Below are 17,050 nucleotides of genomic sequence, written 5' to 3'. Positions count from 1 at the left end.
AGTTACAGAGAGCAGGCAACCATGGAATACAAACTTCCGCGACGTGCTCTGGCAGGCTGATTTGATTGGTTGCGCCAGGTGCCGTCATTGGGAGAGCGAAATAGGAGTGGGAAGCCCCGCCGGAATCGAGTTGAGGGCAACGTTTTGTTTGCTTGTATTTTGAAATTTCTTCATTGAATTACTTCCGTTCCTGTGCATCGATTCCTGAAATTCTTTTTAAGTAAGCATCTATGTGACATAAAGAATCCACCTGAAGTATAGCCGGTATCCCACCAAGCAGTGTTTCGCAGCCCCTTTAATGGTGGCGAAAGAGGCCCTGTGCTCCCAGAAGTCACTCGGTACGTGAAATTGATTTACGATTTTTATACTTTCAAAGGCGGTATCGATGCAGCTATTGCAAGACATTTTGGTGGCAGTGCCGTAGCTAGGAGCGAATATAACACGACGTATTGTTGAATGAATGGGGAAAGGAGACAGCGGAACATCACCATGCCTTGCCTCCAATCCGAGTACTTCCACTCCATTCTGCGTATGCTCCTCTCTGTTCTCCAGCAATAGCTTTGCCTCCATTCTCACCACTTTTCCTGTCTTCTACACCCCTTTCTATTACCCTAATTTCCCCTCAGTTTCCTATAGTGGCGCAAGATGCCGCTGAAGCCAGGAATGGGCGCCTAACGATGTGCTCTAGAAGCACACAATCCTACAGTGTACAAACTATTGACCATCTGCGATTGTTTCACGCAGACGGCATTTAACGGGGTCTACATGGCGGCGAAGAAGGCGAAAAGCACCCTTCTTTCTTTTGTACTTTTGGAGTGCCCTACAAAATGTTGTATTCTGGATGTTGCACATTCGATGCAAAAGTGGGCTTGGCAACGAGCTTCACAGGCTTGTTCACATGACAACAATGAAGTTTAATAAAAAAAGAAACCCGCGCAAGAGACGTTGTCGCATTCGCAGGACATTGGTGATGTCTGTCTCAATAAGAAAGGACAAAACCGTCATCAAACAACCAGTCTACGCCAAACTTTCTATGCGCACCAGTTTGTGTCGTCCCTGTGTTGTCCGAAGTCTTTTTCAAAAGCGCAATTATGTGTTACCATGTTTCTATACTAGAGAACGGCCGAGGGTAAAACTATAATGTGTGTAACAGCGCAGGCGAGTTTTTATCTTCCATCTGTATTTTGATAATAACATGTATATGAACGAAACGCAAGTAAAATAAAATGGATAACAGTTAGCGCTCTATCTTTTGTTTCCCTTGTTCTTCTTGTTCTTATCCATATCTTAGCTTTATTATCACCGCTATACAACGGCTTACCACCCTCCAGCAAATGGCATGACTGAACGTTTCAGGCGCCTAATGAACGATGTGCTGGCCGTGTGTGTAGCGTGTTACCATTCAGGTTGGGACCACATTTTTCTGTTTTGTAACATACGCTTTCAACGCTGCCACACAGCGCAACTCGCTTATCTCTATTCTGCCTTCTTTATGGACGCGAGCCCACCGCCACCACGGATACCGTGCGCCCCTGTCGCCTCATAAACTTTCCCGAGCTTTTACAAAGTAGGACCGGAACTGCCTCTTATATGTAGAATGATGTGAGGTGAGTATATACTGGTTTCATGCGAGTGGAAAAGAAGCAAAGCAACTTAGAGCTGTCGGTTATCTTACCGGATGCACCCTCGGAGTGACCCATGTTGCTTTTGACAGATCCAACCTTGAGCGGTGCCTTTCTTTCCGCTGGACAGAGGACAGCGCTGAAGGCTCCGCACTCCTGGGTGTCGCCCGCCTTGGTACCCGTGCCGTGAGCTTCAACATAGAAGACATCCTGTGGGTCCACTTTGGCCTCGGCGTACACCTCTGTCAGTAGTTGCTTGTGGGCACTGCCGGACGGATATGTGGGGCCTGGGATCACAGAGAAAAAAAGCTGAATTCACCCCTTCGCCGGTTTTAAGACTTGATGAACACCGCTGCAAGTTTCCCAAAGTACAACGCTGTTCAAAACTTTGAGTGTCGTTAAAGTGACTGGGAGGGAAGAGAAGGACAGTTATTAAGTTATTGAGATTGAGACAGTTATTGAACGGTTTAACGTCCCAAAGCGACTCAGGCTGTGGGGGACGCCTTAGTGGAGGGCCCCGGATGATTTCGACCACCTGGGGTTCTTTAACATGCACTGACATCGCACAGTACACGGGCCTCTATAATTTCTACTCCATCGAAAGTCGACCGCCGTAGCCGGGATCGAACCCGCGTCTTTCGGGTTAGCAGCCGAGCACCATAACCACCGAGCCACCGCAGCGGCTGCAAAAATGAGTCTCAATAGGCTGCACGAGACAGCCGAAGATGTAGGAGTGAGGCGTGTGTTGACGTATGAGGTTACAGAAAGTCAGACACGACTGCGCTACTGAACATCGAATATCCCTCCAGCCCTTTGGTGAAAATTTGCTATCGAATAAGGTGGCAAAGACTGAGGAATGATTTTATTGCAATAGAAGCCCCCAAAACAGTTCTTTAACGCCCTTTCTACCGTGATCGGTTACCAAGAACAGAAAGTGGCCTGGGCTGTGGTTCCTCAGCAGGCTGACCTCTCTAACTGCGAAGATTTATAAATTACTATGAGTTTTCTTAGCAGCCGCGTGCCGTCGCTCTGGTCGGCAGTAATGATAATTATTGCTTTCCTTACATTGCAGTTAGAGGATTTCCCTTAAACATACTGTGCTGGTTAACAACCCTGCCCTACATTCCCTTTACAAATGGCGACTCGCACAACACGAGAAGAAACGTTGATTTTGAGTGCCGTCTGTGCTGGCAGAAGGCGCCTGCACTAACAAAACGTACCCACGATATAGGAGCATTGAGTACTGATAATGCGAAATGTCGGGTTAAGTAATATTCGCAGTCAGTGACTGTCGAGGACATCAGCGCTTACGAGTATAGGCTAGTTACGGGAACGTCACCTGCCTTGTGCTTTGCGTTGTGCATGGTGCACGATACTAAGAACCCGTGTCTCTATCTTCTGTGAAGCTAGGGCAGGTTGCTTTCACGTCCTGCCGCTTGAATGGTTGCTTAACCTCCGTGGAAAGGAGAATTTGTATGCCCTGCAGCGCTAAGGTGACGCGCGACTAACCATGAGAGCTAATCAAGACTTTAAAGGAGTGTCACCTTCAATCTTGTATCCGTCCGTGTTGGTCTTGATGTGAATAATCCTGGCGTACACTCGACGGGCCTCGGTCTCCCGTTGCAGAAACACAGCACCCACAGTTTCACTTCTTGTGTATCCATTGGCTGCACATAAAACAATGTAGTTAGTAAATAAAGCTTCAATTTTTCCATAGCATGTGTCGATGTAGGGTACGCAACTCTATTAGGGAGTGGCTACCAGTGGAGTCTCATGCGCTGTGCAGATCATTAGTGAGTTAATAGGACGCGCCTACCTGCAGCGGTAGCTCGTGACCGGCACCTGTGCTTCCAGCGGGGTAGCGCGACTGCGTAGCGCGCATGGGGCAGCGGTAAAATAGCCGCGATGGTATCCAGCTTTGGAGACAGGACGCGTAAAAATTACGAGGTGCGCTTAAGTCTCCGTACGTGCGGAAATAAGAAAGCTGTGTGCGTTCCACCAGCTGCGCCATCTACTGGGGCCAGAGCCTTAAATGGCGAGGGGGTTTTTTCAGTGGGTGACGCATGATGGCGCTACGGCTACACGCCAAGCACGGAGGAAATTTACCGGGAACGGAGGAAATTTGGTACTCGCTTTATTGCGGCATATTTAATTAACATACTGATAATTACTCATGTAGGCCTCAGTACATATATCCAAGATACGTTTTTGAGAACTGTGCCTTCTCTAGACGCGCCTTTATTCAGCTTCACACGTCGAAGTGTCGTGGCGCGGTGGTCGGTGAACTGTCGCCTGTGCGGACTACCAGAAACGACTGATCATTGCTTTGTGTGGTGTCGTGACGCAGTGTATTTCTAAGACATACTACAGCGGACAATCAAAAAGGACATTGAGATCTCGCTTTACAGTATACGGTTCTTGCCTGTCCTGAGAGACTCTGGGATTCTGTGCAATTTGTTAATGCAGACTGCACATTTCATCCTCTGGATGAGCCGCACGATGGATCGACACACAGAACCACCTCGTTCATCTAAGTATCCGTTCAGTGAACAGTGCGCCTTGGTGAGGGGGGTTTACGCTGCGCAGGACCGGCCGCCTGAATGGTTGGCGATTTTTGACGCACGTGCATGTCTCCCGCAATTTTGATGTGCTGGTCGAATGCAGTGTACGAAGATATGAGAATGTGTGTCTGCATCGCGGAATAATATGCGTGTACGTAAAACATTTGGCAGCTTGGCATTTCGTTGCAACAACGAAAATTTAAGTGTCGAGGTGGAGTGGCAGCGTCGTCGTCTCGCACGACGCGGCCCCGGTTCAATTCGGACTTACCCACCAATTTAATGTTTTTACTTTTATTCTGTGACACATTTCGCCGACGGTTTTTGCAGACAGAAGGCCCTGAACTGAACCATCTAATGCTTTCGCACTAATTAGCAAAGAATAATAAATGGCTGCCCTGCAATGACCTGTTGGGTGAGGGTGGCGCTCGAGATGGATGGAATTAACAGGAGCCACGCCACGTAACCGCTTGCACCAACGCGCTTGCAGGATAATGAGCCGCGAAGGGAAGATTCGTTCTACGTATAAACACGTATCACGCAGGTGTTTATCAAGGGATCGGGCTGTAATTATCGCTGGCCGTACGCTACCATGATTCATAAATCCAAGCTGACATGCTTTTGTGTTCCCTCTTAGTCCACTGACTTCAGCGTGGCAGAAATAGGTTTGAAGAAAAATTCAGCCTCAAATAGGCTGCAGGTTTCCGGCAAGAGGACTTGTTCTTCTGTTTCGAAAAGTCTATTTGAAAAAAACAATGAGACGAAACTCTGGGTAACCCTTTGCGAGGTTTGAATTATGTTTCCACGTTTAGATGCATAATAGTTTGTTTCATTTGCGTTGAAGAGTGCGCGAGTGAATTTTCATTACTCTGAAAAATTCTTTGCCAAAACGCTTTGCCGAAGCGAGTAAAGTACGTACCGTCTTTGTCGAATGTCTTGCACGTCCCGTCTGGTGAAAGCATGTTAAGTTTAAGTTCGTTAAGCGTCGAGCAGGGATTGAGGAGTAGGTTCGATCCACCCATTATAGCCGCATCGCACTGCCCCGACCGCAGAGCCAGCATGGCGTGGTTAAACGAAGTCATAGATGACGACGAGGCCGTGTCCATAGTGGAGCTGGGACCTGTATGAAGCGTGGGGAGGATGCATACGAGTCAGATCAGTTAAAAGTTTTGTAAAAAACTATTTTGCCCGGAAAACCGGTCTAACACGCAAGACAGTGATGTCAGTTCACTATGGAAAACTTCAGGGGGGGTGGTGGTGCTGAAAACATTTATTAAATCATAGGGAGAGGTGTTGGGGGTCGTGACCTGAAGGGTCACGCCCTTACAACCACTAGGTGGGATGCCTAGACAGGTACCCCATTGGCGTTTGCCGCAGCCCGGGCGCGCTGCGTTAAGGCCCTTTGGGCCTCGAGGGTGCAGCAACCGGACAGGGTCGCCTCCCAGTCCTCTCGGGTGGGGTTTGGGATAGGGGGTAGGGATGGGTTCTGCTGGCAGGCCCACACCATGTGGTAAGTGTCAGACACCTCCCCACAGTGTGAGCACCGCCCGTCGAATTGAGGATCGAAATGTTGCAGAGTTGCCGGGCACAACATCGTGTTGGTGAGCAGGCGCAGGAGTACCCGCTCGTTGATCTTCCCCAGCCCTTTGCACGGGGTGGGAAGAGTTTGGTGCGTGGATTTGTAATACTCGCATATTTCTTTAAAAGTATAAATCGGATTGAAATCAGTGTCCTGGTCGGCGTCGGGTCCCGTGGGAAATGCCCGGAGAGAGAGCGCGCGGGCGGCGGCGTCGGCTGCCTCATTTCCGTGGACGCCTTGGTGACCTGGAGCCCAAACGAGAGATCGGTGCGCGGGATCAGAGTCTCGGCTACAATTTTGGTAAATGCGATAAGCTAGGGGAGTAACCCACCCTTGCGTGACGTTACGGCAAGCCCCTCGCGAGTCGGTGATTATGTATTTGGAGGAGGTGTGAGAGGCTGCCAAAGCGATGGCAACCTCTTCTGCGTGAATTGCTGACTGGGCCTTGAAAGTAAGGGCGTCTACTGTTTTACCCTCGTGGACAACCGCGGCCGTGTACCATCCCCTGGGGTCCGGGCCGGACGCGTCCACGTAGAAGACTCCTGGTTTGCTCCGAAAATGGCGGTCCAAGGCTTCCGCCCGCGCCAGGCGCCTGCCATTATGATCCTCTTTGGACATATTGGTGGGGAGAGGCCGCACGTGGAGGGCGCGTCTCCAGTGTACGGGAAGGCGGCATCTCTCCTCTGTGAATTGAGTGTGCTGGATGTGAAGTCGGGCTAAAAGGCGGCGACCCGACCCTGTCTTTGTGAGACGAGTGTATTGGTTGTTGAGGTGGGCCTCCCGAAGCTCCCTAAAAGTGTGAACCATCCCCAGTGCCAAAAGGCGGCTGGTAGAGGTAGAGACGGGGAGGTCCAGCGCTCGTTTCATGATTTTGCGGAGGATGACCTCGAGGGCATCCTCCTCCTGTTTCCGCAGGTGGAGATAGGGAGTCGAATGCAAGATTCGACTGGTCACGAATGCGTTCGCCAGCCGCAAGGCGTCTTTGCATCGTAACCCACCGCGCTTGTTGGAAACCCGGCGGACCATGCGGCCCACCTGGTCCCCCACCTGCCGGAGCTTGGCGAGTGTTGTGTCGCAGCGTCGCTGGTTGTGTATGAAAAGTCCGAGGACTCTGATTTCCTTGGATTCGCGAATGGGACCGCTTTGCAACGAGATATTGATTTGGGTCGAGCATGTGCGCGAGGGACGCAAATGCACGAATTCCAATTTCTGCGGGGAGCATTGCAGGCCACAGTCTCGAGCATAGCGGTCCACTATGCTGGCGGCCGTTTGCAGGCTGGTATCCATATCCCCCAGGCGCCCTTGCGTAGCCCAGATGGTGATGTCGTCGGCGTACAGCGCGTGCTGGACCCCTTCGACCGCACCCAGTAGGGCGGGTAGGCGCATCATGGCAATGTTGAATAGCAGAGGGGACAGCACCGCGCCTTGTGGAGTCCCCCTCGTGCCGAGCAGGAAAGGTCCGTGCTCTTAGTCCTGTATTCTGATGTAGGATAGTCTGTCCGTGAGAAATTGTTTAACGTAATTGAAGGTATTGGTGCCGCAGTGAGTTTGACTCAAATGTGTGAGTATGATCTCGTGAGTTACGTTATCGAACGCTCCTTTCAGGTCGAGCGCAAGGACTATTTGTCGTTTTGGGGGTGTGTAATGGGGTTCAAGATTTCGCGGTCGAGTTGGAGGAGGTCGAGGAGGTCCAGGGGGGCACTTTGTTGACCTAAAGTGAGGTGAGTCGAAAGCCTAAGTGTGGTGTTTCTGCTTGTGTCACTGATGTGTTAAGATGTTAAGCTTCGCCTCTAAGAGTGAAACGCGACAGCGTCTTGCAACGCTGCCAGGGAGTCCACAGAACGCCATCGCCCGTTAGGTTCTACGCCTTGCTCGTCGGTAAATTAGTTTTTGAGGAAAGGAAATGTATTCTCGCATACCTAGGTGGACACCTGAACCTCGCCGTAACGGGAAGGGAGGAAGATGGGAGTGAACGAAGGCACCGTATTCACTAGACGCGCCTTTATTCGTTCCAAACCATAGAGATGGCATGGCGGAGTCAATTTTTGCCAGACTCCGCCATGCCATCTCTATGGTTTGGAACGAATAAAGGCGCGTCTAGTGAATACGGTGCCTTCGTTCACTCCCATCTTCCTCCCTTCCCGTTACGGCGAGGAGTGGTTAGCATGCGTCTCGCACTCCGGAGACCAGGGTTCGATTCCCGAACTCGACCAATTTCTTACTCTGTTTTATTTATTTTTCACTATACGAACCCTTTAATTGGTTGCATGGTTACTAGCTAAAGTACAATTGGCCCTGTTTGAAATTCGCGCTCTGTGACGTCACGACCGTTTCGACCAATTGAAAAGCGTGACATTTCTGTCGACAACTCCTGCTTACAACGATGAGGCATTAAAGCCGTCCGCCTTAACACTGCAGAGTTTGACTAAGCGAAGAATGCTTACTGAACGAATTTCACCCCGCTCACTGCACTGAGCATTTTCTCAACTTTGTCGGTCTCCATGATTACTGTAGTTTGTCTGCATTATCGCTGTCCTTATGCTTCAAGCAACCACGAGATCAGTGCACAGCTTAAATATATAGAACTAATAATGGACAGTTTCGTCCATCAGGGTTCTTTATAGTGCGCCGACAGTGCGCGGCACACGGACTTGCTTTGTATTTCGCCTACACCGAAATGCGGCTGCTACAATATTGAACTTTGAGGGAAGTAAGAAGCAAACAGTGCCGTGTACTCTGCCATATTCCAGCGCACGTAAAATGCTGCCAGGTGGTCTATAATTATCCTGGAACCGTCCACCACTCAACATCTTTCTCTGCATCTTCCTTCCGCCTAATGCTTTCTCTGACGGTGGGGTTGGGAAGTCCAAGAGACAATCGACTTGAAAGAATGAAATCACAATGTGAACTGTAGCTAAAAATGAAATACAATTTTATAATGGAAGTCCCAAACTGAAAGGAATGGGGAGCCGCGTTGGTTTTCCTTTTTCTTTTAACAAGATTCTTCGCAAAACAGCCAATGTCAGGAAAATTGTCTGCCAGGTTCATTTGTCAAGGATTCACGGGATTCAATACGGAACTGTACGGTAGTCGAGGCCGAAGAGGCAGCCGTGGCTCTAGCGGCAGCGGAGGGCTACCGATCCAACAGGTCCATAACAATACTCACCGACTCACAAGCTGCATGCCGGAACTACCTAAACGACAGAATCAGCCACAGCGCGCTCCGCATTCTCCGCTCAAGAGGCAAAACCGAAAACAGCCAGGCCAAACACACGATAGTCTGGGTGCCGGGACATACCGACATTACGGGAAATCAGGAGGCGGATAGGATAGCTCGAGGGTACGCTACAAACCGAGCATCCAACATTCCCGACAACGCTGAGGAACCCGAGCCGGTAGCCCAAAGCTATACAGACATTCTTAACTACTACAGAGGGATCAGACGAAAATACCCGCCCCCACACAAACAACTCAATAGAGAAGACGCCGTAGCATGGCGGCAGTTACAAACGGGAACATTCCCGTGCCTAAACATCCCAAGTAAAGTACATCCTAAGTAACATCCACGCAGTACAAGAGCGAGTGCCCGTGGTGTGGAGACAAACCAACCCTATACCATACCACATGGGCTTGCCAGAAAACAGACAAGCTACCCGTAATTGAAAACCCGAGTGCGGAACAGATGGTGGTGGTGAAAACATTTATTACGAATGAGCAGGAGGTATGTTTGGATCAGCCCGTAAGGGACCGATCCTTACAAACACTAGGTGGAGGTCCCTAGTATGGGACCTCAGTGGCGGTTGCTGCCGCCCGGGCGCGCCCGACTAAGGCTTGTTGGGCCTGTAAGTCGTGGCAGCCGAGCAGGGTCGCCTCCCAGTCCTCCCGGGTTGGGTTGGGGATGGGGGGAATAGCGGGGTTGGAAGGGCAGGCCCACACCATGTGATAGGTGTCAGAAGACACTGCACTACAGTGTGGGCAGCTGCCGCTAAAGGAGGGGTCAAAATGTTTTAGCGCTGCCGGGCACAGCAATGTATTGGTGAGAAGGCGGAGAAGGAGTCGCTCATCCGCCTTCTTCAGGCCTTTACATGGGCTAGGGTAAAGGCGATGACAATTTTGATAATATGTTGTAATATCTTTGAATGTATAGATCGAATTAAAATCGGGTTCCTGATCGGATGGGGAGGAGAAAACAGCCCGGTGAGAGAGCGCGAGAGGATACTATCCAGCGACATCCTGAAAGTCCAACAAGGACTATTAAGGCGTGCACGCAGGGCAGCTACCCTCAGCGGAGCCCTGGACTAGGGGAACTGACCCTGATGATACCATGGCAGACTCCATCTGAAGCCACAAAAAAAATCTTGTAAAATAGAGCAAATAAACGTTTTCCACCACCACCACCCGCTTCCGTTGCGCCAGAAACTTCAGTGCGCTTAACATTGTATCAGCGCACTCCAGCTAACTTCTGCTTTTCAAGTAGTAGATGCATTTATTGCATGCATTTCAAGCATTTTAAACGGTGAAAGCGTTGCTGGTGTTTACGAAGTGCACCAGTGACAGTGAAAAATTTATTGTCTTGTACATTTGCGGCTCATTTCGGACATATTTTCCTTCTCATGTGAAGAAAGAGGTGCTGCACATCGCTTTCTTCTTATACTGGCGTTAGCCGATGCATCCCGGCTCTCCGCTCGGCACTCGCCGTGGTGTAATGGCGTCATAACTTTTTCCCGTCACCCACTGTTCTCTTTTCACTGCGTTTCATCACAGAATTCTATTTTTTCTTTCTTTGAACGTACACAAATAATTTCCATTTACACTTCTATCATTTCCATAGTGATAATATTACTTTCTTGTTGTACCATCCCGGCCGCGGCGGTTGAATTTCTATGAAGGCGAAATCCTAGAGGCCCGTGTACTGTGCGATGTCAGTGCACGTTAAAGAACCCCAGGTGGTCGAAATTATCCGGAGCTCTTCACTACGGCTTCTCTCATAGCCTTAGTCGCTTTGGGACGTTAAGCCCCATAAAACCAAACCAAAACCAAATCATTGCACAAATAGTCGCCTCGGTGTGTTACATGTATTATTAAACTGAACAGATAACCACATTACGCCTTTCTTCCGGTGCTCCTCGTTTATAGTTTGTTCCAATCTTATGAACTGTCGTTTCCGCATATAAAATTCCTAGAGCCATTATAAGTGCTTCCCTCTCCACTGCACTGGTGATTGTGATTGCGTGAAGTTAATGAATGAATAAAAGGATTTTTGACAGTGCTGCGTCTGACAGCGGAGCGCCGCGTGTGCCAGCCCAGCGTTGCGCGTGTGCACGTGCGAATGGTGTGCGCGACGCGACCACAACGAAGAGCGCGGTGAGCACGAGGAGCGGAGAGCTTGCGTGTCAGAAAACCGAGGTGTGAAGGAAGACCGCGCAGCGGAAATCTGGTCATTCAAACATGGAGGTAGCAGCCGTCGGACATTTGGTCCGTGCTGCCGGGAAGGGAAAACTTTATTTACACTAATGGTTTTTCCTGCTGTTTGGGGGCATCTTCAGAGACGTCTTGGTTCTACCCCCAGGAGCCTTCTCTGTCGAAGTCGTCCGCCTCTAATCAGTGGTCGGTTGCCCTCAGTCCAGGGCTCCGCTGGCCACTGCCGCCCGTTGAGCTCGCTGTACCAGACCTCGTTGGTCTTCACTGCGGTCGCTGGACAGCAGAGTCTCCCACTGCTCCGCACTCGGGTTTTGTATTTTGGGGACCACGTCTATGTTTTGGCAGACCCATGTGATGTGGTATAAAGTAGGTTTTTCGTCGCACCACGGACATTTGTCCGTGTATATCGTAGGCTGCATTTTGTTTAGTATGTGTAGGTTTGGGAAAGAGCCTGTTTGTAATTGTCTCCAAGTGACAGCTTCCTCTCTGCTGAGAGATTTGTGCGGTGGGGGATATCGCATTCTTCTGCCTCTATAGTTTTGTAGGATTCCGCTAGGTGGCGCCGCCCTGGTTAGCTGGCTGCCTACCGCGCTCTGCTTTAACCTGCCCCTGGCCTGGTCCAGGGCCTCGCCCGCCCCTGGATTTACACTCCATCGCTTCAGGAAGGCTCCCGAAGCACGTTGAAACCATCGGCATCACGGCCCGCTGCCGAACTGGCCCTCCAAGCGTCTCCAAAATTGTGAAGCGGCGCGGCGCCTCGCTAAACCTAACGCGCCGCGCCTCCACCGCCGCAATGCAGCGTCTGACCAAGCCCCTGCAGCCCAGACCCACCGATGCCGCCAACGCGGGGCCTGTTCCAACCACGTCGACAGCCGTCTCTCAAACGGGTACGTTCAACGCCGCCCACGCAACCGAGCACATTCCTGCCGCACTGCACGCCTTGAGCGACGCTGGGAGCACCGGATCGACGGCCGCGGCGCAGCCGGCAGCGTTCGTCGTCGGCGCAGCGTCCACACCTAGCCAACTCCACGCTACAAGGGACGCCAAGAGCTTCGGGGCCATAGACGCGTCGCAGCCGGCTGCGTTCGTCGCCGCCGCTGGAGCCGCTGCACCTACTCCAGCCAAAGGTCCCACTGACACCAAGACCTCCAGCCCGGCACCCGCGTCGCACACTGAGACTCCGGCTGAGGACTCAGACATGGACCTTACGACGTCCCCAGCAGACGACACTCCTTCCCAGGAAATCGGCTGGACCACCATCGGTGCCAACCGTAAGCCTGCCACCGCAGCCCGACCCCGCGCCGAGCTCATCACAGTTGCCATCCAGCTTCCCCCTGGAACCCTCACCCCCAAGCTACCTCTCTACGACGTACTCGCCGCAGTAGCCTCCGCTGCGCAACTTTCCTCGAAGACCAGTGCCGACATCACCCTTCAGGCCAAGCCAGCCCAAAGCCTTGTGTTTCTAAAGACTCATTCTCCTCTCACCGCCCACCTCCTACTCTCTGTCACGCATCTTCAGCTTCATGGTAAGCCTGTCACCATCAAAACTTACACCCCCCATCCTCCCATCTCATGCCTCGGCGTCATCCATAACGTCGGGGGCCACTTCACTCCTGATGACCTCATGCATGACCTGGAATCTTTCAAAACAGATATTCTCGCTGCTCGCATGATGGGATCCACTCAATCAGTGCTCATAACGTTCGCTGGCACCGTCATCCCCCACTTTGTTTATTTCAAACGCGTTGCCTTCCGGTGCCGTCCTCATAAACCTAAGCCTCCCACCTGCACCCGTTGTCTCACTCTAGGCCATCGCGCCCACCAATGCCCCCAGCACAGCGTTCCGGCCAAGTGCCGTCGCTGTGCTGCTCCTCTACCCGCTGACCCTTCCGCTCATGTGTGTGCCCAGCCCTGGTGCGTTCATTGCCAGGTGAACACCCACCCCTCCCTCGACCCCACTTGCCCCTTCATCCTTGCTAAGCAACGCGAGTGTGCTAAAGCTGCATACCTCCGACGCCTAGCTTTGCGCCGGGCCACTCAACCCACCAACCCTCCCCCCTCCCCCGCCTCCTCCTCCTCCTCTAATCATGAATCTCCATCATCTCCGATCACGTCACCACCAGGCTCCTACGCCGCCATAGTTAAAGGATCCTCGGTGCCAGCGTCCCTCTCTTCCACTACACCACCCTCTCCATCCTTGACTGACGAGAGCCGCTCCTTCGACCTCCGGCTCGCAATGCTGGAACGCCAGCAGCGAGAGCAGCAGCGCATTTCCCACGATCTACAACAGCAGATACATGCCTTGACTCAAACCCTCCAGACAACCACCTCCTCTCTTACCTCCCAGCTTAGCAAGCTAAATGAGCACCTTGCCACGTTCACCACTCCTTCCTCCAGCGCCCAGGTCGCCCCTTTGGCTGACCTTGTAGAAACCACCACACAGGCACATCACACTCGCTTGGTTCAGCTGGAAACTTCGGTTCTCCAGATCCTTACCACCCTCCAAGCACAATCAAAGCAATTGGAATCCTTCGCATCTAAGCTCCAATCCGTCCATGAGTCACTGCCCCCGGCAAAAAAGAAGGAACGCGTACCATCGCGTTCCTCTCCACTATCATAATGGCGTTTGGCGAGGACCTCGAGATTGTGCAGTGGAACTGCCGAAATCTTTGCCACAATAAGACCCCCCTCCACCAGTATCTACTCACCCGCCCCTCCCTACCTCATTTTCTCCTTCTCCAGGAGACCCGGACGGCCCGCAATGTCCCAGGCTACCGCGCCTACCATGCCACTACGGCCACACCACTTGCGTCTATTTATGTACGCAGTGACGTGCTCGTAGAGCAAATTGACATCCCCTCCACCCTCCTTAAATATTTAGTTGGTGTGGTTTATTACCACCCTTCTTCCCGCATCTCACTCGTCCTTTTCTCTTTTTACAACCCCCCTGTCACTTCCTCTTTATTCTCTGCTCTGGGCAAATTCCTTCACTCTCTTTCTTCTACCTCCCATCTCCTTTTTGGTGGTGACTTTAATGCCCCTCACACACTCTGGGGCTACCCACAAACCCTCAAACCCGGCCGCCTCCTACATTGTCTGGCCCAGGAACGCCACCTCACCCTTCTTAATACTCCTGGCTCTCCTACTCGAGCGGGCACTGCCTCACAACGCCCTACGACACCCGACCTCACTTTCTCTCGGGGTTCACTTTCCTTTCACTGGCAGGTGACAGCCGAAACTCTTCTAAGTGACCACTTTCTCATCCATATCACCACCTCTCTCTCCCACATCCCTCGCTGTCATCCGATTATTCACACTGACTGGCATGCTTTTCGCACTAATCTCGCCTCCGACTCCTTTCAATCATACGACGACTGGACGTCGCGCATCTCTGCAGCGCTCACGTCCAGTAGCCGTCGCGTTCGCTCTCGTTACCCAATCCAAGACCCAGATCCTCACCTTCTCCGTTTATGGCGTCGCCGTAAACGTCTTCAACGCTCCTTTCGCTCCCAACCACACAATGCCCAACTTTCCTCCCGGATCACTGCTTTGCGGGCCGAGATCGTCGCCCACTGCGCCTCCCTCGAGCACTCTCGTTGGAGTGCTCTTTGTGACCGTCTTGACTCTGCATTGCACTCGCGATCCACATGGTCTCTCTTCAAATCCCTCCTTGGCACTAAGCCTGCCCTTGCTCCCACTCTAGCTAAAGCCCTCACTCAAGGAACTCCCTCCGATGTTTTTGATCAGCTCGCCTCTCTCTATCTCCCGCCCCCTCTGGCACCCTCCTACCCGGTGTACTGCGGTGGACCTAACCCCGATCTGGACCAATCCTTCACTCTCCGGGAGCTCGAATCGGCTCTGGCTGCTAATGCTACACGCTCGGCTCCCGGTGAGGATGCCATTACATACACCACACTTCGCAACCTTCCTGACTGCGCCAAAGAATTCCTCCTTAAAACCTACAATGATGCATGGGACAGCGGCTGCCTGCCCAGCTCCTGGACCTCCTCCCTCATTTCTATGATTCCAAAGCCGGGCAAGCCTCCCTCTCTCTCTAACCTCCGCCCAATCTCCCTGACATCATGTGTTGGTAAGACCCTTGAGCGAATGGCCCTGACTCGCCTCTCTAATTTTCTCGAGACAAGGGAGTTCTTCCCTCATTCTCTCATCGGCTTCCGACGCCACGTCTGTGCACAGGACATGTTTCTGGTTCTCCAGCACACGTTTCTGTCACCTACCCCCACTCAAATTCACGCACTTGTGACCGTCGATGTTCGCAAGGCCTTCGACGGTGTTTGCCACGACCACATTCTTTCCCAACTCGCCTTCCTAGACTGTGGCTCCCGCATGTACTGTTATATCCGCTCATTCCTCTCTAAACGTGTCGCTCGCTTTCGAGTCGACACCTATCTGTCCGACCCCCACAACCTCACCCGAGGCACTCCTCAAGGTGCTGTTCTCTCTCCTACCCTTTTCAATCTTGCTATGGCCCCTCTCGCCTCCCAGCTAGCTGAAATTCCCGACCTGCATCATATATTTTACGCCGATGACATCACTCTCTGGTGTTCATCTGGCTCTCCCGGTCACGTACAGGACACCCTGCAACGTGGCCTAGATCTCATCGACTCCTTTCTCACCACCGCTGGCCTCTCTCCTGCTCCTGAGAAATCCGAGCTTCTCCTTCTCAGCCATTCCTCCTACCAGCGCTCACACAACCACTTCGTCTCTCTCCACCTTTCTGGCTCTCCCATTCCTGTCGTCACACAGTGCAAAGTTCTTGGCTTCCCTTTGCATGCGGCTAAGAATGTGCAATCCCTTCACCGCGCTGTCACCACCTGCCACTCTGTAACTCACCTCCTGCGGCGCGTGGTCACTCGACGCTCAGGTCTCCACGAGGCTCACGCGTGCCGAGTTGCCCACGCGCTGGCCCTCAACAAGGTCTTGTACTTTGCACCCTACGCTTCCTTCACTCAGACTCAACTTAACGCTCTCGAGACTGCCCTTGTGGGCCTCTACAAGGCAGCTCTCAACCTCCCTATCACTACCTCTACCACTAAGCTTTTTGCCACAGGCCTCTTCCATCCTCTTCGTTCTCTTCTCAGTCTCCATCGTGACTCGCAGCTTGCCCGGCTTTCCCTTACCCGTCAGGGTCAGTGGTTATTGACTCAAGCGGGTATCTCGCCCATTCCAATCTCCCCGTTTACCTCTCCTATTCCCACCCCCGCCCCCAATCTTCGTATCCTTCCCCTCCCGACCAACATGTCCCCCGTCCTGCACGCCGGACGTCGTCATGCGGCCGCACAGCACCATTCCCCTCTCTTTGATACCCAGGGTGTAGCTTACACGGATGCCTCCTTCGTGGCTCCTCGAGGTTCCTGCGGCTACGCCCTGTACCATCCACACCTCCCTGCTCCTGAAACCCACACCAGTGGGCCGTATCTACACCCTCCAGACGCATTGTCCCTCGAGGTCCTCGCCATTGCGCATGCCCTCCAGTCATTTTCCCTCCTTCCCTCTCTCCAAGAGTACACAGTCTATTCGGACTCACAAGCCGCTATACACCACATACAGAAACGCACCCTGACCCCTTCTCTCCAACAGGAGGTCGAACGAGCGGTCTCCGCACTGCAGCCTTCCATCGTTTTCCTCCGCTGGGTCCCTGGGCATTCAGGGATTGACGGCAATGAGCTGGCCCATCAGCTCGCCCGCGACACACTTTTCCGGGCACCGTTGATCCCCTGGCCCAAGCCCTCGGAGGACGGTGGGAGACTCACCCTTCGCCGCACCATAAAAGAGGTCTACCTTGAGCTCCGCCTCGACAAACGCCTTTACCCTCCCCCTCATCCATCACTCACGGTGCCGGAGTCTCG

General features: G+C 52.5%; 1 protein-coding gene across 1 annotated transcript in view; it reads right to left on the bottom strand.

The window, feature by feature from the left end:
• LOC149348016 (fatty acid synthase-like) overlaps positions 1-17,050 on the bottom strand; it is an 89,538-nt gene that overhangs the window by 56,929 nt on the left and 15,559 nt on the right. The window contains exons 4-6 of the mRNA XM_089541662.1: positions 5,100-5,300; positions 3,167-3,289; positions 1,676-1,909 (exon numbers count right to left, since the gene is read on the bottom strand). Of these exons, the coding sequence (XP_089397788.1) occupies positions 1,676-1,909; positions 3,167-3,289; positions 5,100-5,300 (558 nt within the window). The remainder of the gene's footprint in view (positions 1-1,675; positions 1,910-3,166; positions 3,290-5,099; positions 5,301-17,050) is intronic.

Source organism: Amblyomma mixtum, chromosome 4 (assembly GCF_055824585.1).
Source record: "Amblyomma mixtum isolate Tamu chromosome 4, ASM5582458v1, whole genome shotgun sequence".
NCBI classification, from domain to species: Eukaryota; Metazoa; Arthropoda; class Arachnida; order Ixodida; family Ixodidae; genus Amblyomma; species Amblyomma mixtum.
Note: the sequence above shows the minus strand (reverse complement) of the source record. Positions and strands in the feature narration are given on the sequence as shown.